At 37.1% G+C, this 27,337-nt stretch overlaps 3 protein-coding genes and 1 non-coding gene across 4 annotated transcripts; 1 reads left to right on the top strand and 3 right to left on the bottom strand.

Annotated features, from left to right (window-relative positions):
* Window positions 1-13,608: 13,608 nt before the first annotated feature.
* Window positions 13,609-14,251, bottom strand: LOC125477427 (uncharacterized protein At4g14450, chloroplastic-like). The gene has a single exon (XM_048584517.1). The coding sequence runs from the start codon at window positions 14,136-14,138 to the stop codon at window positions 13,791-13,793; it is 348 nt and encodes a 115-aa protein (XP_048440474.1). The 5' UTR covers window positions 14,139-14,251; the 3' UTR covers window positions 13,609-13,790.
* Window positions 14,252-16,537: 2,286 nt separating this feature from the next.
* On the bottom strand, window positions 16,538-22,807 carry LOC103939359 (DNA repair protein RAD5B). The gene is made up of 18 exons (XM_048584341.1): window positions 21,782-22,807; window positions 21,531-21,664; window positions 21,302-21,437; window positions 21,126-21,179; window positions 20,496-20,648; window positions 20,217-20,368; window positions 19,989-20,073; window positions 19,666-19,860; window positions 19,356-19,499; window positions 19,085-19,237; window positions 18,794-18,861; window positions 18,603-18,725; window positions 18,396-18,495; window positions 18,164-18,276; window positions 17,455-18,058; window positions 17,287-17,358; window positions 17,092-17,190; window positions 16,538-16,884 (listed from the first exon to the last, which is right to left on the bottom strand). The coding sequence occupies exons 1-18, from the start codon at window positions 22,709-22,711 to the stop codon at window positions 16,762-16,764; spliced, it is 3,438 nt and encodes a 1,145-aa protein (XP_048440298.1). The 5' UTR covers window positions 22,712-22,807; the 3' UTR covers window positions 16,538-16,761.
* A 525-nt stretch (window positions 22,808-23,332) lies between these two features.
* On the top strand, window positions 23,333-24,307 carry LOC125477276 (enoyl-CoA delta isomerase 2, peroxisomal-like). The gene has a single exon (XM_048584226.1). The coding sequence runs from the start codon at window positions 23,619-23,621 to the stop codon at window positions 23,958-23,960; it is 342 nt and encodes a 113-aa protein (XP_048440183.1). The 5' UTR covers window positions 23,333-23,618; the 3' UTR covers window positions 23,961-24,307.
* A 2,689-nt stretch (window positions 24,308-26,996) lies between these two features.
* On the bottom strand, window positions 26,997-27,124 carry LOC125477489. Its single transcript, XR_007258548.1, has one exon. It is a non-coding gene; the product is annotated as a U11 spliceosomal RNA (small nuclear RNA).
* Window positions 27,125-27,337: the final 213 nt, after the last annotated feature.

Below are 27,337 nucleotides of genomic sequence, written 5' to 3'. Positions count from 1 at the left end.
AGAATCCAGCATCGGTCTCTTGAGTGCCCACCAGCATCACAATGGCTACATTTTAAGCCAGTTTTCTTTCCTTTGTAGCCTCTCTCCTCACCAAGTTTTTGGTTAGAGAAGTAAGCCCTAGCTTCTGGTATATTTGCCTTCATGTCCAAAGTCATGACTTTCCTTCGAACCTCTTCTCTTTGAATTGTGGCACACACACTTGAAAAAGAAGGCAGGTCGGGATTCATGAGGATATGGCTTCGAAGATCTTCGAATTCAGGGCTCAGGCTTGCTAGGAGTTGGAATATTTTGTCTTCCTCGGCTCTTTTAGTTAGCACAGCAGCGTCGATGGTGTGTGGTCGATACACATTCAGCTCGTTCCACATAGTGGTCAGCTTTCCAAGATGTTGCACAAATGGCTTCCCTTCCTGTTGCAAACTAGCAATGTCCTTCTTTAACTGAAACACTCTAGCCGCATTGTTCTGATTTCCATACATTTCCTTGAGATTTTTCCAAAGAGTCATGGAGGATTCAGCATAGCTAAAAATTTCTGCAATCTTACGATCCATGGAATTGAGTAGCCACAACATGACCAACTGGTCTTTGCATAGCCAAGCATCATACTCCGGTGAGGTAGTCTCAGGCATTGGAATAGCACCATTAACATAACCAAGCTTTGATCGTCCTCCCAGAGCAAGAGAAACTGCTCTCTCCCATGGAAGATAGTTAAACTCATTTAGCAAGACAGAACTAAGACGTTGATTTGGGTTGATATCAATATCTGAGTGTGGTGATGGTGGAGTAGCATGAAAGTCGTCTCCTTCCAAATTTACTAAGCTTTCTTCAGCCATGATTGAAGGACAAGAAGCTCACAAATCTCTCAAGAGAAAATCACAGAGACAGGCTGGTTAGGGTCACTGCTCTGATACCATATTGTATTTTGTGAATGGTATATTCATCATAAAACAATCAGGTACAAGAGATAACAATATATATGTGCTAGAGGGAAAGAAAACAAGACTACCTATCCCTCATTGATTTACGTCTAAAGCTAACAAAAAAGAACAAATAAGACACATCCCTTGAATTAAGGTATTGACAAGACAAATAAGACAAATTGAGGAAATTGACAACAAGAGACACATCCCTTGAATTAAGGGAATTGACAACACTATCTATCACCCTAAAATCCTTTGTACGGTGAACATGCAACCTAATCTAACCCTAGTTGCCATTCTTTCTTCCAATACTTTTATAACAAAATATTTGTTAATTTTTTTGAACTCAATTAGGTGTCTTATATATTTTTTTGATTTGGCTAATATTTTGTAAGGATAATTTATGACGTATAACATGAAAAATAGACAGTTTAGATCGTTAAAATTCGATGTTGTGTAAACCCCACAACTAATTCCTATTTTTGTAAAAAAAAAAATAGCAATCCCTTCTTTTAAAGGTTCTCTCTCTCTCTCTCTCTCTCTCTCTCTCTCTCTCTCTCTACACACACACACACACATGTATGTATGTATGTATGTATGTATGCATGCATGTATCCTCTGTCCTTTTCAAACACATAGGCTTGCAGCTTGCACTACGTGACTTTTGATTTGGATTTGGATTGTTTACTAATTATGTGGAAAAAGATGTCCATGAACGAAAACTTGACTGTAGTGATGAAGGGCATCTGTCAAAAGTTGATCATATTATTTTGGCTTTCTACTTTCTGGGAGAATTTAGCACGTTACTAACTGTACACTTGCGTGTAATAGTATAATCGTAGAGTTAAATTTTTGTCGCAATGAAAACGTAAAGAAAATCTCCATACATTATCTCCAAGACAAAATGCACTCGGTACATATTATTTTTAACATGTTACATGTAACATATTCTTTATGTCAATACAAAACCCTAAATTCCTTGTGAACAAATATAAAATGAACATGGGTCGTCTCCCCTGTCTCAATTCTTTTGGGATCAATATCAGAATTGAATGAAAAGGAAACAAAAAATAAAAAATAAAAAAAAAGAGAGAGAGAGAACTTACCAGATGTTTGGGTTAATATTTAATATTTGGCTTTATGATAATGAGGCCCAAGGACGCCAAAGCAAATGGAAGCTTGCATGAAGCCTAGTTGGTAGGCCCAAAGCAAATTGAAGCCATTACAGCTAAGGCATAGACCATGTGTCTATGATTGAAGTAATAGATGACAAAGACCAACTCACCACCAGCCAAAAAAGTACTTTCTAATGGCATGACAAATAAATAGATGATGACTCACTGCCCTCCGAAAGTCATTGGCTAAAAGCAAAGCCAAGATAGTTAGGCCAAATTGTCTATATAAGGAAAAAGGGACACCAGAGACAAACACACTCAACCAACCAATCAAATACATACAAACTCTGCTCTTAAGTCAATTCGTACCTAGAAAGCTGAAACTTGTCCAGATTCAGTCTTTTTAGCTATAGTTTTCCCAAGAAAAACCATCTTTTGTCTAATGTAAAAGCTCTGCTACCTTCCCTCAGTGTTGTAGTATCGATTCCCTCATGTAAAACCTATTTACTTTTCATCCCTTTTAGACACAAACCTCTATAAACACAAAGAGAAGTGGGTGCAAGAAGTTCAACCTTGCCCGACAAGGTTAAATCTTGCCCGAGTCTTCTTTTTTTGTATTTTTATTTAGTAGATCTGTCATTTAACATACTTTCCTTCATGTATCTAAGTCATTTCCAACTATTTTCTACTTAAGAGTTTTATTTGTATTCTAATCTAGTTAAGTCATTAAAAGTAAATTGTGATCGAGGAAGTGGTTGAAAGGGCCTTGAACTCCCTTGGTTTTGGACATACAAGATTATGAACTAAAAATCCTTGTTTAGAAGGCAAGAAAAAGAACTTAATGCAGACTTAACCCATCTGCGACAATTATTTGATAAACAAGAAGTTTAAGTAACTTGAGGTGCAAATAATCAACTTAATTCATTTCTATTCAACAATCTATTATACAAAGATAACATTGTCACACTCAGATCTCTGTTAGCTTTGATTGCGCAAGCCTCAAGGCTTACACCAAAGGCCTCACAAAGGCACCTTTCAAACTAACTGCTAACTGCCACCTGTGTGAGGAGCTGTGCGAGGGACTAGACCTCAGAGGTCCTGCCCGAACACCAGAGGCATAGGCACTCAATGCCTCCACCCTCCCTGAGTCCCTTCATCACTGTTGGTGCATCATTGAATGTATACACTCATTCATCAATATATCACATTAACATATTGTGTGTCACTATTTTTCATAGTGATGCAGAGTGTATACATCCAAAGATGAAGCAAAATCTCTCTCTCTCTCTCTCTCTCTCTCTCCCCCAAAAAAACAAAAAGAGCCAGTTGAACTATTTGTAGAATTGATAAATTTGCTCTCTCTCTTTTTTTTCAAATCTTGTTTCAGGTTGATGGATACGATAATTTTTAAAATCTTACCGTAACTAATAAATTAATCTTGTAACCACCACAGTGTAGTCAAGTGGTTGGGAAAGAAATCTAAACTCGTATTTCACACATCACATTTGATCCCTGCCGCTTGTGAATCGCACGATGGTGACCAGAGAGAAGTTAAAATGCCTTTGTGAGTCTTATCTTCCCCCAAAAGAATGGACAGTCATAGCAAAGCCATCAATTGGTCTTTTATATATATATATAAAAGAAAAAAAAAAGAAAAAAAAAAGATTAATAAATCTTGCAGGTACAGTGTTCTGAAGCCATCTAAAATTGCCGAGTCCAAACCCTAAAATCATGTGGAAGACAGTTCCGTTTTGCTGGTTGGCAATGCAATTCATATGGAGATCACGTGATGTCGGAAGAATTAAACAGCTAGCTAAGCTTATAGAAAACCCCATTTTCCTACCACCAATCAGATTTATATTAGATTAGAAACAATTAACATGTGGCTCCAATGTGATCTAATGTGGTGCCTCATTTGGTTTGTGCCTCTGCGATCTGTGAGTGCAGTATAACAATGCATGCCTTTTCACTTTGTCTAAAGCTTCTAGACCTTCTCCAATGGCTTCAAAGTCTGACCAACACAAACTTGTTCTAGAAGGGAATCTGTTCTCTTTTCTTTTCCTTCTTTTTCACATAGATCATGGTAATTAGACTAGAAATTGCTCATCAGTTAAAGGGCACAAAAAGGCTTACAGTTAGAGGATTAGAGAGAGGTTCACTGCTATTGTAGTATCCCATGCTAATGATATAAATGTTTGTATAAGTTTTTGTTCACATGACATTGTATATATATCATTGACACAAAATGTCACAATAACAGTGTAATCGTGTCATATAAGTAGTGTCTCCTTACTTCATCATTAATTTTGCGTCTCTTTACCAGCTTTAACTATCATTTTAGACCCTTATCATGGATTTATGTTCCTTTTGTTACCCAAGATTATTATGCAAAACAAAAGCGCATGCATCAAATGGCAAAGAGCCGACTAAGAACATCAGAATCTTTGATATACTTGATTAGCTTTTAACTTTATCAGTGCAAGACAAATAAAGAAATTGGCTGCTTGATTAGCAAAAGAAATGCTCTTTTTAGTCAAATACTTTCTGCTAGTGCGCTGGTATGTATTCGTAGCATCACTCTGCCTAATCACTAGTTCAAACGCAATTTGCATATGCTCTTCCAATTTCACACGACAAAAATAAGCTAGTTGCATTGCATGTATGCATGCATGATGCAACGATAAATGCCAAAGGGAATCAACCAATTTTAGCCTTCACTTGCATCAACGGTTGGGAACCGTTCATTCACACAAGAAAAACTAAACTTACAACGGAAATGACATGGTGATTGTGGAGTCAAAAATAATCAAGACAATTATGGAGGCGATTCGTGGACTTTTGGGTAAAGAAGATAAACTACCCTCGAGGCACACCGGGATTCCCACGCACATGCAACGGACAATAATGGCTCAATCGAGGTCAAAAGTGATCAAAATGGTATTTTGTTCAAAACCCACTCGTCACTCCTCATCAAATCCTTATCTACGAGGTAACTCCCAGTTATTCTTTTCAAATTGGGATTAATTACCAAATTAATTGTAAGATATTATTTGACATAATATCTTGCAATTATATTCAAAATACCACCATAAGTGGCCGGTCCTTATTTCTCCAAATAGGGCCAGGCCACACCCCTATATATGTATATATAGCCCCATCTTCACACCAAAATGCAAGTTCATTCTCTCCCAAAAATTCTTTAAACACTTTCTCTTTCAAATTCTAACTTTAGCATCGGAGATTCTTCGGCTAAAGCCCCCCCTCCCAATTCATCGTGGGCGCATGAAGATGAAAATTTGCATCTACAGTGACGGTATCTCAAGTCAATCATGAACTTTCATGTATTTTAACTTTCTAATTTGCTAGCAATGAGTGATTGACAATATGATATTATTGCAACATGCATTCACACATTCCATATAAGTCTTCTCCATTCGTGCGTATGAGCGATTTACCAGAGCACAACACTCGGCGACATGTGCCGGTGACAATCAAACGTGGGGTGGCCTGCCTAACCAATCCCACTCTTAGAAAATAGCATGTGTCTTATCAAGTGGAGTGCTAAAAGAAAGGTCAAAAAGAGAAAAACCCACAAAAGGGGTTGACGATTTTGTAATGATCGAAGCTTTCGCGCCATTTGCATGTAAGTTTGTGTTTGGAGTCACTTTGTTGTGGAGAATATAGGAGTGGGCTGCCTCTTCAACTTTTGCCCCACAAATTATGTATTTGGCTCACTTTTTCGGTTCTTTTAACGCGTCTAATATGTGCGAAATTATATAAATATCGAATGTCACTTTCATGGAGGAGGTGACCTAGTGTTGATAGCTAACTACACTATTTTTGTGTTGATTTTTTTAGGCTTTTTTTTGACAATGAACTCAATTTGTTTGATTATTGATCTGTAAACAACTCCATGAGAATCAATCAAGATCTAATCTTTTTGTATTTTACTACTTGTTTTTTTATGAGAGAGGCTTGGCTCCTTAAGATTGAGGAGGAGTTCCTCCTCAAGGTACTTTTTAATCAATTTATGAAATTTCGTGCTAATGATCAGAACTATTCGTAAAATAAATCACTCTGTAAAGATAATATATGCAAAAATTCAATTAAAAATAAGTAATTTTAGTCAATTAACTGAAGCAAATAGATAGACGGTTCATAATTATTTTACCAAATCTTGCATTTGTTTTTATATCTCATTAGGCCCATCTAATCTCTAATTAGTTGTCTCGTCTCCTTTTTCATGTTTTCTTCTTTCACAAGTTTTAAATTACTGAAAAGAAAAAGAAAACCAAAGAGAGAAAATGTCATTATGGCATAACTCCATCCGTCGGTGCTCTTGCCTATACGATAAGGTAAAAAGTTAGTGATAAAAATTCACCAATGTGAGAGAGGGATTGTCTTAGTTATATTGGGTATTGATGGTTGAACTTCCTCTAGTCAAGTGAAACCAAATACGTAAAAAACGTCTCGCGTTTTTGTGAGAGATGCTTTCCAACGAATTATGCGATTCGGTTATCGATGTGGTGGGGTTATTGATGAACCTCTATTTCATTGTTCCGCACATATAATAAGTTGAGCTTAAGCAAATTAAACATGTTTATCATGAAGCTAATTTTATTGTTGACTCGTCGGTGAATTCAGATTCTGGCTTAGTCCAGCCTCTGAGAGTAAATTTGTGTTTAAACAACTTTGACAATAGTGGGTTGATTTGACCCTTTTTTTTCTCGACAAAAAAGTAGAACAATCAACCAATAGCCTTGTATCTTGGGTTGGTCATGGGCCATAATGTTATTTTGGGTTGGCCCAACATAATGAATAAACTACTTGGAGTTTTTGTAGCCTCACTATATGTTATAGTTAAGTAACAAGAGTTTGGTAGCCTCACTTTATGTGAGTTTTGTCGATGTGAGGTCGATTTGGTAGTTTCACAATCAAAGTACTAAGAGGTGCGTTGTTTGAGTATATTACATTGGATTCACTAATAAATGGTATTTGGGGATCATGAGGCGATTTGAATTCACAATGTCCTGTCTTTGTTTACAATCTGTAGACAGAAGTAAGAGAGTTTTATTTCTCACTTGATCTTGCAACATTAAATGTGTTGTTTTCTATGGGTATTTCTCCTCTTTTGTATTTTTGCTTGTAAATACCTCATGTTGGTGTCATATACAACATATTTTTGTAATCTTTTGCTGCTTTAACGAATAAAATATGTTGCTTCCTTAGGAGAAAAAAAAAATATATATATATATATATCTTCAAATAAAAAATTATTCACCTCGTCAATATATTAAGTTAAATATGTCAATTCAATCATAAGGACCAATTTTATAGAAAATTCACTTACGAAAAAGACCCTTGAGAGAGAACCGTGACCAATTGAAAATTCAGTGACATATTAAAGCCGCCAAATTGGTTTTTGTTGTCTCCCTTCTCTTTCTCCTTCGATGCCTGATGGTGACAACAATCTAATTGTTATTTATTTATATTTTTTTTCCAGAGACCAACTCAATTCTTGTAAACAAAGAAGTAATTTTGTATTTTTATTTTTTATATTTTAATTGAATATGCAGGCCCGACTCTACTTGATTGGGCCAAAGGGTTGGGTCTAGGACTTTTTCACTTGTTGGTTCAAAAGTCAGGATTTTATTTTTTTTTTTGTAGTAAATTACAATTTGTCTTCTCAAATTTTCTTCTGATTTCAAATTTATACAACGTCTCTCAATTGTTCAATTTTATACAACAGCTCACATTACAGATTAATGTGATACATGCGTTATAAAATGTATTTGTTTCTACATTATTTGCCTACTTGGCCATTGCGGGCCCCACTCTATCAATTGGAGTTTCACATGATTTAACAAAAGACGTGGACCCCACATTGATTGACACATTGACTAACCTAAATATAAAAAAAACACCCTTAATAGATTACCAATTTAAAATGAAATTAACGTAGTTTTAAAAATTAAAGAACAACTTTCACCGATTAACAATTAAAATTAACTCAAGAACAACAAAATTTTTGTGGGTTCTTTGTGCTCATCTTGGACTGATGAGGAACAAAAATTTTTGGTTTCTCTCTCTTCTTCTTCCCGTCAAATTTTTTCATATTCAAGAAGTATCTTTATGTTTTTCTGGGTTTCTGAATATCGTACTTCAACCTTGTTGCTGGAACTAAATTTGCGCACATTCGTTGGCGAATGCGGGATTCAACTTGAATGACCCATGATCTCCTGTGAGAAAGAGAATGGGGTTGATTAGGGGTGTGGTTGAATCCAGATTGGACTACCTACATATCTCAGGGAAGGAGAATTAAACCACGGATGAAATTCTAAGTAAGAATTGTGTAATGTGCAATACATGGTGAACTGTCCTTGACAAATAGCCTATGGTAGGGCGTTAAAGAAATGAATTCTCCATAGACGTGTCTATTCGTAGAGGGTAACATGTGAGAAAATATGTGTATGGTAGTCTTGTAGAGAAGATGAAAAGAGATGCATCTTCAATTGTGATTGATTGATTATTAAAATGCCCAAGCTAAGGTATTGTCTTCAGAGTCCTTGTAAGGAGAGTAATCACAATTAAATCGAGAGACTATCTAGGAGGAATTTATGATAAGATATCCAATCTTCCTATGATCATGATTACGTTGTCTAACTCCAAAATACCCTAATTTGACTTGAATTAGGTGTTCTTCACTTGGAAGACAATTAATATGTTTAATGGACTTAAACCTAGTCAGCTTGATTACAGATGTCTGAGTTCACTTGGTATTTTGATTTCTTTTGACTAGTTTGATATGATTAAGGCTATTATGATATGACTAGGACTAGTCAAATCTGACTAAGGCTAATTCGGTTAACTAATCTGATCTACTAAGATGCCCATAAGATTAACCTGTTATGGTCATGGGCATTTTGATCCTTCTTGCCACCCAAGGTGTCACGTGTCATGGTCCCAAAAAATTATGTTCCCACACTCGCTACTCTTCATGATGCTGTCAAAGTATATCTAGAACTTAAAGAAAAGCAGGATTTTAAGACCTAATCAGGTCAGCTGGGGATGGTGGTTTTCTCGTTGACTGTATTGGTGTAGATGGTGACCGAAACTTGGTTGTTGTCTTTCTTCCAATTCGAATTTCGATTTCTTCTATCTTTGAATTTGTTCAAAAGATTTTTTGGATTATTCTCTCTTTTGATTCTGATAGTAATAGCTTGGCTCTGTAATTTAGCCACCAAATCTATCTGCCCATAAGGTTTATCGGTTCTTTTCCATCTTCTTCTTGGTTTAATTGATTTGGGGAGGAGGTGGAGAAGAAAGGTTGGTTAGGAGACTGTTGCATGTTGTTAGGGTGGAAGGTAGCCAGATGGCTGCGATGGTAGGCGATGAGGAGCTGCAGCATCGTGGCTGGGATCGATAGGCGAGCTTGGGTGTGTTTAGGGTCCAGGTCGATGATGATTGGCGGGTGGTGGTGGCAATTAGGAGTGTGAAGGGAGGTTAGGGCCCACTGTGTTTTCATAAAAAATAGTTTAAATTAGTTTTGTTCTTAAAAGATTGCATTATTGATAGGTGCATTATTTATCATATTTTCATATGAACTATCCCTAAGTTTTGTTAAGGAATTGATTATAAAAGAGCCTTATTACTTTCCTTTTCTCAATTTCAGCCATTATGTGCACTTAGAACGCTTTTGGTGATAATTTGACTTTCCAGAGGAATTTTGATGTAAGGCCAATTGGAGAAGGAAGCTAAGAGGTTGAAGATCGTTGTGTCCGAATTTCATAATTTTCCATGGAGCCATTCATTCCAGTTTTACAAATCAATTCTGCAGAAGTTGTTTTCCCGTCAGAATTGCGTAGCTGTGGGAGAATAGAGATTTGAAGGTTTTCCGGATTGTTCCTAGTGGCGTGCAATATATGCTTGGAAATATAAGAGAGCTACGTTTCCCATATTTTTACAGAATTTTCCAGAAGATAAATCGACCCCAAAACTGGCATGCAAGACAGATGACGTGTTTCCCAAGCCAATAAGGATTTTTTCCTAGTTTGTGTCATTAACTGTTTAGGAGTTTGTTTTATTTTAGGAGACTTTCTCCCAAACTTTTTAGGGTTTTCTAGTATAAATAAGGTCCCTAAGATACCGATCCATCCATCCACCCTCGCATAACCCATACCACCGCACCATACTACCATTCACCATCTCCGCAATTAGTGAAGAAGAGCTTAGGGACGTGTTTTGCCATGGATTATGGGTTCTATCTTTCTTTTATTTTTATTTCTATGTGTAACTAAGTTATTTTCTAAGGTTTATGATGAAGCCATGACATGAATATTTGCAAAGTACTTTGTTAATTATTATCCGATTATATGCCATGTTATATTTTTTAATCTTTGTGGGTATTTTATTCTAGGTTCGAGTTTCTAATGACTGATCACCTTTAGGAATTTTACATCTAGAGATTTAGATAAATCTATGAGGATGACCAATATCAATTAGGATTATTGGAACTAAGATCAAGAAGAGTAGACAAACTAGTGAGGATGGCCAATATCAAGCTAGTCCTACTTGGTTGGCATGATTCTTCTACGCTTAATGGGGTTTTATGTGTTTAATTGTATGCCTAACCAATAAGATATAATTATCATGTAGAGATACAAGAGTTGATGTCTGACCACGGATTAATTCATACATTAGAAAGAACAACCTTTAACATTGGCATGGTAATTGGATGGTAGTTGGCTCTAGGAAAAGTAAATATGATTGTTATTGGTGGATTCATAACCTTAGGCTTTCTTGTGGTGTGTGTTGATTTTAATTAATTGTCTTTTATTTTTCTTATTAATTTTAGTTTTAATCAATTACTCAATTATTCAATTCAATCTATCATTTGTTTGTTTAATTAAGTTTAGCGTGATTAATCGGTTAAATTGGAGTTAAAGCAATCCCTGTGGGATCGACCTCGTATTTGCATATATTACTACAATTGATTCGTGCGCTTGCGAGCTTAATTTGGTTTAAATTAATCTATTATTTATGTTAGTTTAAATATACATCAATTAGTATAATTAAATTTGCGAATTGTATTTGACACTTCAAAATTTACGTGTGTGCTCTTCATTTCCAGCCGTTGGATCGAATGAGTTGAAGAAGATCAATGCCAAAATTAACAAGGATGTGTTTAGAAAGAAAAAAAAATACTTTTAGGAGTACACAATTAGATTTTTGGAATGTCAGTAATAGTTTTCTTAAAAAAAATTTCTTTCTTTTAATTTCTTTTTACCACATTGCACGAATTTGGACTCCAAGTCAACAAAATGTCGCCTCTGTGCTTACCTCGTTCTAAGTAATTAAAGAAATTAAAAGACGTATGAATTTAAAATAAACGAAAAAAAGGATAAATGTAACTTCGAATCAAAAAACACTGAATCTTCCTAATTGAATATTGGAGGTGGTGCTTTGCATGCATTGGGCGTCAGTGGTAGAGAGACCTTGTAATGAATTTGATGTGGTCTATCTCATCTCACGGGTTCTTATAAGATAACGGAAGGCCACAATCACTCACAGTCAGTCACACCTCTTCCTCCACTCATTTTATTAAATTGATGACAAATCCAAATAAAATCAGACAATAAAAGCATGGAATATTTGACTGAATATGTATTTTTCTGTTATTATGCGGTCCAAAGAGTAGGAATCCCTTCTTCTATTGGAATATTTTCTTCCTTTTGACCATGTATTTTCTTCATTTGCACATATGCCCCATCTTATTAAGTTGCTTCTTCATGTGTTACACACTTTGAAATTAAATTCGATGCAAAATAAATTAAATAACACTTCTTTTTCTTTAGTCAGGTGAATACCATTCAACCAAAATTATTCTTTTCTTATATTTCTTATTTAATAGTTGTTCCGCTCTTAGTCTAGTGGTAGTAGTTTCTCTCCTTGACTTTAGATGAAGATCTAAGTTCGAACGTCGCATCTCCATTGTTCTAAAGAAACAAATTAGTGGTGTTTTTTTCTCTCTTTTTTGACCTATGAAACAAATGTGTGTTTGAGTACCACTTCGAAGCAAATAAGACTAGTTCTTTTGGTTCCATAAGAAAATATTGAACACTTCACCGATCATAAAACTTATATCTTTTTACTTTCATCTTAATCAGAAAAGGATTGCAAATCAACCTAACTATCAATATGGAGTGATTGTTTTAGAGTGTCATAACAACTACAATTTTTAAAATAATTAGTCCATACTGACACTTTAAAACAGTCGCTCCATAGTGATCTCACTTTAATTTCTTGTCAAATAATAAGGATTAATTTCTTGGTCAAGTTGGTCACTAACCCATCATAGATGATTTGAAAATGTAATTATTGTATTATGGGTCTGCAATACCAAATATCATGACTTAAAAAAATCAAGCACAACAACAATCAATTGCTTTTGAGTAATGAAACATTCGCAAAACAATATCATAATTTCAAGATAATTTAAATATTTGCAATCACTCACAAAACAATCGCATCAAATAATTCGTTGAACTTGAACACTTAAAATCACTGACAACACACTCTTATCAAGTAATTTGCCTCTTTATCTGGGAAAATCATAAGAAATCCGTGTTATATTATGCGTTAGGTGTAATGTTAGGTTAACTAATTTTTTAAATTAAATTTACAAATCAAGTAATGTGCCACCGAAATAAGCACATTAATTACGTAATAATTTGCCTACTAAACATTAGTTGGATTATTATTATTATTATTTAAAAATGATCAGCTGGTGACTTCGCCACGGTAGTCCACTGTTTTGGGGGGGAGAAAAGACTTATAGAGGCTTTTAGCCTCTCCCTAGCCATCATTATGCGATTCACTAGTGTTAGGAATCGAATTCAAGATGTACCGTGTAAAATACAAGTCTAAAATTTGTTTTCGACCATTAAGGCACTCCGTAATGGTTTAGTTGGATTATTATTGAACCATCGTTATTCCCTAGGGTTAAATAAATTGTTTGATTGTGTTGGTTTCGTTGTTTGCAACGCCATTCAAAAACGTTGCCTGACATTTCCCAATTTTATATGACGCAAAAAGACACAAAAATATGACCCGAATTTTGTTTTGTTTGTGTTGTTGATCAAGTAAAATATACCAAATTGGACAATTTTTTGACACCAAAAAGGAATAGACAACTTTTGGGATAACTCATGCTTTATGCTGACGGTGGAGACTGACCAACTGCTACACAATGGAACTCTTTGACTGAATCATGACCGTTGGATCCAATGATTCTCCAAATCAACCCTTCCACCACAAAAGTGGCATCCCATGATCTTTTTCCCCAACCACTAATCCTGCCTCCAATTTAGAAAATTTTACCAAACGTCTTATTAATCAGAAATAATAAGACGAGGAGTCCCAATGACTCGTATACTAATTTGAAATCTGTAATAAAAAGCGAGGAATTTTGAACAAGGAGTAAAAAAGATTAACGCTATGACTCGTTCAAAATTCATCACATTTTAATTACAGATTAATAAACGAGCCATAACGTTAATCCACAGAAGAGCCCAAGCTGGACTTAATAATTTTAATAGGGAAATATGTATGATACAGTTGGCAAAATCAGGTGCATGTTTGATCACGAATTAACTAAGATGAACGCGCATACACCGTTAGATGAGATCTACAGAGTCTTTTCACATATTTAAAATTCCCTCAGAACCCTTGAGGAAAAAACCGGATTGAATCCGGCTAACTAACGAAACTGAACGAAAGGCGGGACCATCTGAGCCGTGTCGTAGCAAAACGGAGCCGCCGGGTGCTGCCACTTCTTGAACACCGCCACCTGAGCCGATTTGTCCGCCTCCGCGCCCTGCTGATGATGGCGCGGGAGCTCCTTCTGCTGGCGCTGGTGCTGCCGCGTGTCGTCTCGAGATTTGGCCTCGATTGGTTGATCGGGGGAGACGAGAGGGGAGAGGAGGGGGATGGCGACGTTCCAATCGGTGACGCGGTTTATTTGCAAGGAAGAAGGGGGCGGGGCTCGCCGCTGGAGGCGGCTGGGCTGGCGTCGGTTGCCGGAGCTCGATCGCGATGCTTCTGCCATTGATATATGATTGGATTTTGATGAGATCTCGGAGGAGAGGGAGAAAGAGTGAAGGATTTGGGATTTGGTGTGCAACAGGTGGAACTGGGGAAGGAAGTGCTGGTGCGTGTGTGAATATATATATGCGAGAGAGAGAGAGAGGCGTATGGTTGGCACGCGGCTTTGGCTCCTGTAAGCCCCGACGATGGAGAAATTTTTCATTCTTTCCGGAACACGTGTCGTTGTATAAGAGAAGAAAAGTTTTATTTTCAAGTTGGTAACTTTTTCAATACAAGTATTTTACCGAAGTGAAGTGACCCGCGGTATGTCATTCTGTGTTTTCAGTACATTACCACTATGGCGGTATCATGAGGAGCTCTTTAACAAGATCTAATTTGTTTTGCTCAATTTTATCTGAATGAATATTCTACTTGTCAACTCTTGGCACTTAAATATTAACTTAGATGTTATATTCTTGATATGTGTCTGAGTAGTCAATTTTCTCAAATGAAATGAATTGGTAGTCTTGCAAAAAAAAAAAAAAAATAGTGGAGACGGGGTGGAACAAAGCATATAGTCATGTGTATTTGTAAATTACATTAACTTTGGTTCTAGTGTTTGCTCCTACTTCACTAGAGGGAGCCTTTATTGCTCTAAATATTGTGAAAAGTACATTTTGTAACCAAATGAGAAATCAATTGTGAAAGTTCTAGGATGGTACTTGTTTAACCTAGAGGGGATGAATAGGTTCCAATTTAAAAATCCAATTCAATTTTCAATTTAATTTTCAGTTCTCAAATTAAATCCACCTTACAACTCAAGTCATCAACACCCAGAATAAGGTCGTGGAGGTTGCTGAAATTGTATGACTGCCATGCGGCAGCGACCACCTTCACCGCCCACAATGAAGAACTGGAAAGTTTACAAGCCGAGAATCGACAAACGAGGAAATCACATGAGCAGAAACAAGCTCCTTGAAATCCTCTCTGAATTCTTAACCCTCTTATTTGTTAGGAGATTACCCTCCTGATGCAATTTCAATTTGGATACATGTTCAATTCAGTTCAATACTCTTTAATCATTGAGTTCTATATTATATAATCAATGTTCGAAATTAGATTTTGAGATAGCTAATTTTAATCTATTTGGTGGGTTTTCAATATAAAGGTTGGGATGGGGTTTCAGTGGTCGTAGGTTGAGTTTGGAGGTGGTAGGGGCTTGATATTTCTTGATCTTTATTTTGGTTTTCCATTTTATTTGCTAATTTGTTTATTTGTTTTTATTTTTTTATCTTTATTTCTTTTTTGAAATTATTGTTATCATTATTTCAATGTCCATATAAGCTAAAAAGTGGAACCCATTGTTACCACATGTACATTTGACAGAAAAAGTTAACTAGTGCTTAATGAAATCGCTTTTCAATTGATTAGATATTTATTTGAAATGTTTAAAAATATTGAGAATAATTTGAAAATGACGCTAAAAAGTTTGAGTGTTTTAAGTACACAATCCTTTAATTAATTAAAAGCTTTTACGCTACACTAACCTTATCTGTTCGAATTTCCACTCCCAATTATTCTATTACTTGGAAACAAAGTTCATTAACACTAACAAATTTTTTTTTTTAACAAATGATATTATTAATACGAAAAAGGTGAGAGAATGGCTAAGCCTCATAATAAGCTAATAATAATGTGATTTAAATTGACCTTTAACGAAAATCAAATATAAGATTTTTCACTTACAAGTAAAGAGAATACAAGTAAATCGTAATACTAAATAGCAATTAACATTAATGTAAATAAATAAATAAAATCTAAAGCCGAGCCGAAAAGCGATAGGCAGCTCGAGCCTAGCCAACAAACCTCCCTAACCGAAAGGGAGAGCGACCGAGTTAAACACTTTTTCTTAAGATAATATTTAACGAGTTTCCCAAAAAAAAAAAAAAAAAAAGATAATATTTAACGTTACCAATTCAGACTGCGGGGTGGCCCACAACCGACCTTTTTCGGGAATACATGGAACGCTTGCAGTTTTGCATTTTTGTTCCCCTTGTTTTTGACCTTTTTTTTGGTTTTTTGTTTTTTTGTTATTATTATTATTATTTGGTTGGACGACATCAAAAAGCACGACGTTGAAAACCACATCTCCACCTATCAACCGTCTCTGACCAACGGCTCAGATGAGGGTTACGTGGGCAGTTGTAAGCCTTGATCAGCGCAAACGAAATGCACCGTTGCTTTGCTCGCTGGCCCGAACTTTATCGTGTTGTCTCTATTGTCCTCTAGCATTTGGGCAAATTACACATGATAGCTGCCAAACTAGTCAAAATCATAACAAAACACATACCGCAAGTGCACTACCACAGCAACTTTATGTACCAATAAAGTAAAAACATATATTTTTGTATCATTGACATAAAACACTAGGTAATAATGTACCGTGCGATAACGATGAAAGAATATAAACATTATTTTCAAAATATTAGCATAATTTCAGATGAATTTGCTCGAGTGTTTGGACCAAAAATATAAATAGAAAGAGAGAAGGCCCCATGATTGACAAAATTGGGGACTTTTTAGACCAACTACTACACAGAAAAGCCCCAAATGCAAACTCTCTTTTTGGAAAGCTATATAATGACTTAGGTGAAAAGCATTTTGAGCTCCTCAATTCTGGCGGAACGAACTTCCTCGTCAGTGAGAGCTCCGGCAATCATTCTCTGCTTCCTCGCCTGAACTTGTTGCATTCGCTCCTCCACCGTGTCCTGCGACGCGCAAAGCAAAATCATTTTGAGCTTCTCAGTTGTCCGTGTTTCGTGATCAATTGAGTTTGGAATGGAAAACGTGAGACGCAAGAAAAGTAGATCAAATCAAAGGAAGTCAGCAAAGCAAGAGTTGCTTGTTCAACTCACTAAAGGAAAGACATCATTCAATTTCAAGCAAAAAAAACTTGTAAACTAGTGAAAGATCACCTTGACAATAAATCTTCTGACTACAACAGTTTGCTTTTGGCCAATGCGATGAATTCGCATTATCGCTTGCTCCTCTACAGCAGGATTCCACCACGGATCCTGCAAAAAGGAGGAAGACGATGTTTTTGACGCGAGGGATGAAAGGATTAATTTACCAGAAACATGCAAATTATAGATATAAAGATTGGCAAGTACCATTATAAAGACATTAGATGCTGCAGTTAAATTTAGACCAACACCACCCGTTTTCAAGGACGTCAGCAACACCTGAGTATTTGTAACACATTTGCAGAATGTTAGGGATGAATAGATCGCTGCCAAATTATAACAGCTATGGAAGAGAACGTGACTCTTGCAGCTTACCATTTTCCCCCTGGTGTCGTTGAACTCGTTTAAAACCCTCTCCCTCTGTGTCTGAGACAGCTTTCCATCAAACCTCAGAAATCCAATTCCTCTTTTCTTCATAGGGGACTCCAGGAGATCCAAAAAAGTAGTCCACTGACTGAACACAATGCTCTTTGCACCAGAACCTGACCGAAGAATACGTTCCAAGAAATCCAATAGCTTTGCAACCTTGGAAGATTCTGTCCAGTTTTCCTCATCGGTAACCTGGAAACGGCTTTCTGATGGGCAGGTAATAAGGTCACTGTTTGCAAGCCATTGCCGACATATTGGGCATCGACCAGTAGCTGGTGTCTGCCAGCTTGAGAGAAGACACTCTCTGCACATCTTGTGTGCGCATGGTGTAAGTACAGGATCATCTGCAAATTCCAAGCATATGGGACACTCTTTGTGTTCACCACGACGGATACTCTCCACAACCTCTTCAACGTAGGCTTGAGCGGGGACAATCTGCTTTGAACTGGAAGAATCATGACTAGCTTCAAGGAATTTTCTGGCAAGATTTTCAAAGTCCGCAAACTTTTGTGGATCATTCCGACTTTTTATCTTTTGTGAATCAGCGCTACTGCATACATCCAAACAAGATTTTATTAGAAGCAGATCAATACAATGAACAAGGAAACAACATTGGTTATTAAGTAGTTAGAAATAATCGCAAATCCATTCCCACCTCATAACAAGATACGGGTGATTGCAACACTGCCTCAATCGAAGTAGCAGCTCAAGGATATTTGCATAGTTGTGAAGAACCTTGCCTTGCGCTACAAATTGATCAAACTGGAACTGCATATTTTGCATAAAAGATGGTAAGCACTAAGCACCATGGATGATATAATCACTACTGAAGAGCTATCAATAATAACTAGGCAACAAGATATCCTTTTAGAGTCGAGAAAACTTACTTTTGATCTCTTAAAAAGGGCATCGTAGAAGTAGCGTTCAGCATCCGACTGTTCACACTTGATGGTTTGAATGTCGACTGGAGGGAGAACAAGTATGGGCCTGAGCCACAAGCAACAAATGTTAAAGGCTCCAAAGAGATTATGTCTCTGTGTGTGTGTGTGAGAGAGAGAGAGAGAGGGTTTAAAGGAATCCAAAAAGTACTTTACCTTCCTTTTTTATCTGTTGTCTCCTTTGTTCTTCTTAGCATTAGTGACCTCAAAATAGCCTTGATCAATCTCAGTCCTCTTGGATCACCATTCTCATATGGTTTTTGAATTAACTTACTCCACCTAGATGTAGATAATACCATATTAGTTGTTATAACTGCAATACAATAGCAATATTTTAAAATTCATACCATGACCAGTTACACCACGGTTCGACATGCAAGAAGCATAAGAGGCTGTAGAGGTCTTCCAAATTGTTCTGCAGCAATGGATTTCACAAATAATGTTAGAACAAATGAATAACCCCTCCCCTAAGCTCTATAAGAAACAACTAGTTATAGTCTCCAAAAATGCACCAAAAGAAATGAAGACAGGTACTGTTAAAAGAGCAGTGCTGTACACTCCATTTATGCTTTGTTAGCCGTTGTGGTTTCTATCATGCATACTCGCATATCTATCAGGTATGAAATCAGGATGCATACCTGAATAGGGGTTCCTGTCAAGCACCATCGACAATGCGAGGACAAGGCAAAAGCAGCCTGAGCTGCTTGGGTTCTTGAAGCCTTAATGGTATGTGCTTCATCAAGCACCACCCTATACCAGTCAACCTGATGGAAAATACTGTTCTCCTTATCCTGAAGGAAAATTAAAGCATCCATATAACAAGAAGATGAATAAATTTGTTTTAGTTGATTTTAGCAAACAAAAAAAGTGCTAAGAGTTGCTTTAAACAGAAGGTATTTTTTTCCTTACACTTTTATAAGATGCAGCCAACACACCATACGTTGTCAAGACAACATCTTGTGCCGAGATTGTTTTGGGGTCAGTGGTTCTGCACCCACCATAGTGGACAAAAATAGAAATACTTCCAGACTCTGAATGGGTTTCGAGCTCATCCTGAAACATTGAAAGAACTGATAAGATATCTTCCAAAGTAGTTCAAACTACTAGGAAATAAATTAAGATATGATCACCTTCTTCCTGGACCATTAATTTTATGCCTAAATTCAGACAAAAAACTTCTTTGAACAAAACACTATTCAATACAAAACAGAAGATTCACCTTCCACTGGCTTAACAAAGACATGGGACAGACAACAAGAGTGCCCCCCCTTGGTTTCAAGGGGGTGCTTGTATCTGTATCTATCCTCCTCCTTTTTGTAATCGCAGTACTTTCAGAGCTTTTTCGGACTGGTCTTGCAAGTATTAGAGCAATTGTCATCACAGTCTTCCCAAGTCCCATTGCATCTGCTAGGATCTATAAAAACACCCTTTTAAGTTAGAGATAAGATTTACATGATAATAACCAGAGAAAAAAGGGAAACCGAACATGTACTAGAGCAAATTAAAAAAAATATGGACAAGAGGGAAGATAAAGAAACCCACTCCTCCTCTTGCCATGAGCGTTGCAGTTGGAAGTTTTGTGGTTGCCTCCCCTGTGAATATGTTCACATAGACTGAAGAAACCCTCCTGAAAGATGGCATGTTTAGCTAAGTTAGACTGCTTAAGCTATTTGATTTGATTCTATGGACGCACCATATGTTATGACAACGAAAATAGAAAATAAAATACAAGTTAGTTCTTGCTTCTCCCATATTGATTTGGCAACATACTCATCACAAATATGATAGGCTGCCCAGCAAGGATGAAGGGTTTGTGCTGCCTTCTCAACATCAATTCCCTTCTCTAACTCAGACATCCAGTAGAGAGCTTGCTTCTGGTATGGCTTCAGATCACACGTGAGAGTACTTGACGGTTCCATCTCCTACAAAATTGAGAGAGAGAGAGAGAGAGAGAGACCAGGGGGTGAGGAGAGAGTGTATTGATGACATCAAAAACAAAAACCATAGTTACTCCGAATTTTGAACAATATAAGCATTCCAAGTACCTACCTCCAAGTCATATACATCTGCTGCACCAACAAGTTTATTTAGAGATGATTCTGTAACGACTTGTTCATCTTTGCTTTCTTCTGAAGGCTGTTGGGTGGTGCCCTTTCTTCGTTTCACTAAGGGTAACACTGGTGCAGCCCCATCTTCAATACGCTGTTTTGAACCAAACATGTCTATGTTATTCAATGTCAAATTATCCATGGTAATTTAGCAATGAAGATGTGTATAAGACAAATCCTTATATTGAAATATTTAATTGTCCTCATCAAAGCACTTTCATTGGAATTCAATTAGCACACTGAAACTTTACCCAAAAAATTAAATAAATCATAGCACCACTGAATAGCACTCTCACTGAAGAAATGGCATAAGAACCAATTCTCGATTTGCTTTTACCAAGGGTTCGAATTCTTGCAAAGACCTCACTCAGTTAATGAGTTCAAGTATAATCAAAGCACAATCTAAACTTTCATCTGGTAGTTGGTACAATAGTTTCTTGGTCACAAACTCCCAAAAACATTTAGTAATAAACACACATGAAAAGATCATATGGATAAGTGGAGATTCAGCAAATCCAATTTTCAAACACTTGAGATCAATGCAAATGAACAAAAGAATGGTTAGACATACTTCAATATTCAATAGACGTTTTCGGGAATCAAGATCTTCTGGGGTGAATTCAGCCTGAATGAAGCAAAATACAAAGCACATATCAGTACATCACATACCAACAAAGAACAAAGTTTCTAATGCGTGGACTTGTATATGTCGAATGCTAACATTACCACAGGACAAATAGGTACTACCTTTTGATATGGCCGAATTTTCAGCAATTTGAACAAAGTGAGGAGAGGATACAATGAAGTATTAATGACAGGGGAAACATCTAGCCTCCATGACGAGTGGTCACCCTCCGTAAAAATGGAATGGTGAATATAAAAACTGTAAAAGTATTACAATTGAACACAATTAGCACACACAAAACTGAGTAAGATAATTCCAAGGAATGTGAGAACAGCTGGATAGGACCTCTACCTTACATACAATACAACCTCTTGCATCATAGAAAGGACACTCGGTGCAGCTATACAACGCCCACGAACTCTAACCTTACCAGAACTTACAAGCGGAATAACAGTCTTGGCCCATTCCATGGGAAGCCGACCAATCTATAAAATTAATCGTATATAGAACACGTCATTCATTAATCGTATCAAACATACAACAAGATAACATATTTTGTTAAACAGAACACAATGAAGCAACAAGGAGGGACATTGATATACCTCTCCAAATCGTTTGGTCGAGAATCGAACAATCCATTGGGTTTTGTAGCTTGAGTTTGCACACGGAAAAGTGAAATGAACAATCTCATTATCAACCAATTTCCTGCCTTTCGAAGTTGAAAGTGCAGTGATAAACGTCCTTCCCACCATAAGCCAATCCTGCTCCACAGGGAAATCTGCGTCCTCCAAATTCTCAGGTCTCGTCTGTTGCACTGAAATCACTTGACAATCAGGAGCTTCCTTCTTCACCTGGCTCTTAGGCTCCGGCCCCTTGCGCCAAGAGATCGGGTTTTCGAGAATGCAATTGATGGCGGCTTCTGGTTTGTCACCGCATCTAGCGAGCACTAGGAGAATATCAAGGTCGCGTATCTCAGGCCCCAGCCCCAAAACTGAGCGAATTTTCTTTACATTCTCTTCCTGTCGAATCTGCCTCTCTTCCTTCTTCAACAGGCTCTCATGCTTAGCTCTGTGAAGCTTTTCAGCTTCACCTGACTCCTCAGAGGCCTCCAGCATGACCAGGGTTGTAATGGGTTCCACATTTAGGACCAAACCCTCTTGACTCTCAGGAACCTGGCTCGGCACTAAGCTCAGAGACTCCGCCTCCTCCAACTCCTCAATGGGCTCGGCCTTGACCCGAATCGGAACAAGTTCCCGGCTTTCAGGAACATCAGAGGGCTCCTGCTTGACCAGAGTCAAACTCTCTCGACTATCAGGAACTTCTTCCTTAACCGAGATTTGAGGCTTCGACCCGCGAAGCCTTTCGGTCTCATCCGTCTCCTCGGACACCTCTTCCTTAACCACGGTCGAGATACGAGCCCCCGCGCCGGGATTCGTCCGCTTCACCATCACCCCCATCGGAATTCCCATCGGAATTTCGGAGTTGTCTTGCTCCTCTGCATGTCCGACGTCCAAGTCTGCGATAATAGACATGGATCTGGAGGCAGAAGACGGAAATTAGGATTAGGATTTCGGGAAATTGAAGGGAGATTTTGAGGAAGTGGAGAGGAAAAGGAGGGAAATCAAAGAGGGGGATCTGCGCCTTCTGCGTTTATATTGGGATTTGATTTTGGCGCGAAACCAAGTTTTTTGTTTTAACCTTCACCAAGTCTAAATTTCGCGGTTAAATTTCCCGGCTTTTTAACCGCTTTGGGTTTTTTTTGGGCGTATATACCTTTGGTTTTCAACATTTTGGCGCCAAAGCACGGGAGGTCGACGGTTGCTGGCTGAGTAAAAATTTCAAGTTACCCCCAAGATTGCATTATTTTCTATGTGGGCGCACGTCGTCGTTTCGAGTAAATTGAATTTTCTTTTTCAATAATGTTTTGAAAATTGAGTTAGTCCTCTCGAGCAGTTGCCACGACAAAGAGGAAGACGTTCCATACTCGATTTACATGTATGTAATAACGATAATTTAAGTGAATGATTTTACAAAGTTAATGTCTTTGAAGATTTAAGGATTAACCATGCAAAAACATCTATGGTGAAATTTTCCCGGTCTTATGATCATATTAAACCGGGTTCGAATCAGATCAAATCTGCTTGTATTTATAATTGTGAGTTTGTGACCCGATTACAAACTCGTAAAACAAATTAAAAAAGTCATCGAAAAAGATAACGAGAAAACCAAACACACATCCCCAAGGACTCAGCTACAACAAAGCAATGTGCACATTAGAGAAGCGCGGCGATCTCTTCTTCCTAACCCTCACCAGCGACGATGACCACTGCTTAGGCCTCCCAATCATCGACTCCCTCCTCTCTGCCCTCGCCGAAGCCAATTCCCAAGCCACGCGGGGCTCCGTCCTCATCACCACTGCCCAAGGCAAGTTCTTATCCAATGGCCTTGACCTCGCCTGAGCCACGATTACTTCCTCATGAGGCGCGACAGAGGCGTGTTGTACATGGCGGCGTTCCGGTTGAAAATCGGCTCGGTATCGGGTCTGAGGGACGTGATGCTAAGGGGATGAAGGTGAAGGGAGACGAGGCGGTGAATATGGGGATTGTGGAGTCAGCACACGAAAGCGCGGAGAGCACGGTGGAGGCTACGATGCGCCTGGGGGAGGATTTGGGGAAGAGGAGGTGGAACGGCGACATTTATGCGGAGATCAGGAAGAGCTTGTATCCGGAGTTGTCCGGAGTTCTTGGAGTGGCGATTGCTACTCCGAAGGCAAAGCTTTGAGTTTGTCATTTCCTCCGATTTAGTGGGGGCACTTAGAGAATAATATGAAACTTAATAGGTTTAAATTGAAATTTGATGATTTCAGTGATTCAAATGTGCGAATCAATTTGTGTTTGACTGTAAGAAAGCTAGTTGGTTGGAGACTTTTAATATGTATTTTTGCTCATTCTTTATCCTAATTTTTTTTTTTTTTTTTTTTTTGTCAATGTTTTTGTGCAACTAGCTACTTTATGTTTTTATCCGTGTAGTCTATTTTTTTAATCAAATGAAAATTTTTTATAAGGAGAAAAAGATAGAGGGAAAATAAATTATTATTAAACTTGTTAAAAATAGGCTTATTTACTCTAAAACTCTTCTAAAACTCAACTTTCCTCTTAATTTGCTTTATGAAATTCAAAACTTCTCACTTTATCCCTCCAAGTGTCTATTATGTGTTTCATTCCAAATTTATCATTGAATTGTGTTAAAATTTTCGTTAATAAAAGGGAGGTCATGGTCGGGAAGAAAAGCTTTTTTGTGTTTTATTCTTTCTAATTTTTGTTGTATTCTATTTTTTTTTTTTTTACTAAATGATATTACACTACTACAAAATTGGCTTAATCTGTCAGAGAGTGGTGGCGGTTTTGTACTATTATTGTCGAATAAAATATTTCCGACAACATGTTTAAATAATGTCGGATAATAAAGTACTAATGTCGCTTATATTAGACATTAGTTCACTACTTTCCGACAAGAATAATGAAGCGAACTCTTAACTTCACTAGATTTATCTATAATTTTAACCAATTATGGTGGATATATTTGACTTGAGTAAGTAATGTATCAGATTATGTTATATTATTTTCAAATTTTTTATACTAACTCTGGCCGTTATAGCCGACACAAATATTATTATTATTTCTTTTAAATCTTGGCAAACTTTGGGAGGGAATTTTGGGGGGATATTTCCCACCATACTTTACATTGAAAAGAGTGTTGTTGGTTCTATCCGACGACAATACGAAAGTGTGTCGGATAAATTTTTTATATTTTTTATACGAAAAAGATTGTTGTTGATTTCAAACGACAATACTACCAATTCTACATAATAAAACCCCCTTCTCTTCCGCTGTCTTCTCCCTTCCCCAATTTCTTCTCCTTCCCACTGCATTCCTTCCCCCTTTCCTTCTCCTCTCCTCCTTCTTTCCTTCTTCTTCTCACCTCCCCTTCTCCTTTTCCCTTTCTTCTTTTCATTTCATCTACTTACCATGCATTTTTGTTATCCACTCCATCCGGTTCCTCCATCACTCTCTCCATGACAGTCGCCGATCTCATCTCCTTGTCTTCTCTCTCTAGTACGACAACACAGGATTTACGCCAAACACCATAAATGTCTTACTTTCCCGCTCCCATTTTTTATTGCGTGTAAGGGATTTTGCTTATCTGAGATAGTTGGTGAAGGATTTTGTTTCAATTTGTTAAGTAAAAATTTGTAGTTCCCTAATTTTATTATGGTTTTGTACTTTTTGTTCAATTCAATCTATTTTTATGACTAATTTGCTAATTATCAGATTTCTCATACCTTGATTTGCTTAAACCATATTTATTTTATCTAATTTGTTAATATTGAGTGATGTTTTTGGCATCAATTGCTATTGAGATTTTGTTAATTCATGTTTTCTCATGTGATGGACTGTTGTTCTACAGTGAAAAGCATTGAAAGAAGAAGGGGAAAAGAGGAGAAAGGGGAAGGGAAAGGAGAAAGGTAGGGGAAGGGGAAAGGAGAAAGGTAGCACTGACAGAAGAAGGGGAAGAAAAGAAGAAAGGGAAAGAAGATAGGAAAAACAAAAAGTCATCATTATGTTTTTTTTTTTTTTTTTTTAATTTCGTTGTATAAACACCTTGTATAATGAGATATATTGTTGAAGAACATTACCAATGGAAGCATTTTTGTCCGAAATGGATTTTATTTTATTTAAAAAAAATGAGCATGGGTGTCAGATAAAGGAGCATTTTTGTTTGGTTTTTTTTTTTATTATGTCGGTTATACGTGACAACATTGTCTCTATATTCGACGGGATTTCTCAACAATTAATATCACCTATAACTGTCTGGAGTGTTAATGTCACTTGTATTTGACACTATTTTCTTGTCGGTTTTAGAGTCATAACTGACAGTAAAGCCTTTTCCTAATGCCAGCAATTCTGTCGATTCTCTTATCTGCCATTGCAGCCATTTTTTGTCGGATTTTACTTAATATCTGACAAGAATATGCTTTTCTTGTCGCTTTTAGGAATGCCACTAATGAGTAGTTTTATAGTAGTGTTATTGGAATTTAAAGTAAGAAAACACTTATGAACGCCATGTCAACATTTTGATTGGGATCTTAACTAACTTAACAACACGAGATAAAGTGGATGAGGATCCTCTCCGAATCATCTTTGTGGGGATCCTAGAGATCCTTACATCCTAATCGTTCATCGTACATTGTGTCGCTAGTTTTCATTAGGTACAATTTGTGTTTAATTTTAAATAATAAAATTCAAATGATTTTTGACCGTACGATGTACAATGAATGACTAAGATGTAAGGATCTCTAGGATCCCCACAATTTGGATATAATGGGATCCAAATCCAGATAAAGTAAGACATATAGGAAACACTTAGGTAGTTAAGTAATTTGAATATCATAGTGTAAACTGAGAGAAAAGTTGACTTTCAGGGGTCACTGATGTAAATAAGTGTAAAATTTAACCTAAAAACTAGTGCACGCTATAATTACCAATTCAAACAATTATGCATTTTTACTCATGATAGTGGTAATGTTAACCACAAAATTTATCACCGTTGAATCAATTTAAATTGTATCTATACACTTCGATGAGATTTAAATAGGTGATGAAGGTCACCATAATGAAAGTGAGCAAAAATATTCCTTTGAAACAAGTAGCAAAACAATCGATATAAATGTCGATCACGTCAAACAGAATACGCTCCAATCAAAGTCAATATTAAATGAGGAACTACAATGTTTAGTAAGGTTTGAGTTACTTAAAAAGGAGGGTCGGCCAAGGCTAGCCAACCCTATGAGGTCCCACAAATTATGTCAGCCATATGTCTTGATATCCATACGGCACTCACCGAACTAGGGTGAGAGTGGCATATTTAGCCAACTGACCCTTTTAAAATTCAACTTCCACCAACCGCCTCTTCTTTATACCACGTCCTTCCCTCGCCTCTTCGCGTTCTCGTCGATGTGGGATCCATTGCCCAATTCTTCATTCCTAACTCAAGTTAACCTATTAACTCTGGTAATTAATGCGTGGCGTGACAGAAACAAAAAAAAAAAAAAAAAAAAAAAAAGGAAAAGTTGGATGAAGCTTGTAGTTCAATCGGCA

The sequence above is a fragment of a genome, unplaced genomic scaffold, assembly GCF_019419815.1.
Source record: "Pyrus x bretschneideri cultivar Hongxiangsu unplaced genomic scaffold, Pyrus_bretschneideri_v1 Contig21, whole genome shotgun sequence".
NCBI lineage: Eukaryota > Viridiplantae > Streptophyta > Magnoliopsida > Rosales > Rosaceae > Pyrus > Pyrus x bretschneideri.
Note: the sequence above shows the minus strand (reverse complement) of the source record. Positions and strands in the feature narration are given on the sequence as shown.

Excerpts from the sequence above, each read along its gene's own strand:
- LOC125477427 (XM_048584517.1), bottom strand. The coding sequence starts at position 14,138 with ATGGCAGAAGCATCGCGATCGAGCTCCGGCAACCGACGCCAGCCCAGC.
- LOC103939359 (XM_048584341.1), bottom strand. The coding sequence starts at position 22,711 with ATGTCTATTATCGCAGACTTGGACGTCGGACATGCAGAGGAGCAAGAC. Across the intron at positions 19,500-19,665 it reads CTTTGTTAAGCCAGTGGAAG|GATGAGCTCGAAACCCATTC; the intron begins GTGAATCTTCTG and ends TCAATGTTTCAG. Across the intron at positions 17,191-17,286 it reads CATCTAATGTCTTTATAATG|GATCCGTGGTGGAATCCTGC; the intron begins GTACTTGCCAAT and ends TCCTTTTTGCAG.
- LOC125477276 (XM_048584226.1), top strand. The coding sequence starts at position 23,619 with ATGGCCTTGACCTCGCCTGAGCCACGATTACTTCCTCATGAGGCGCGA.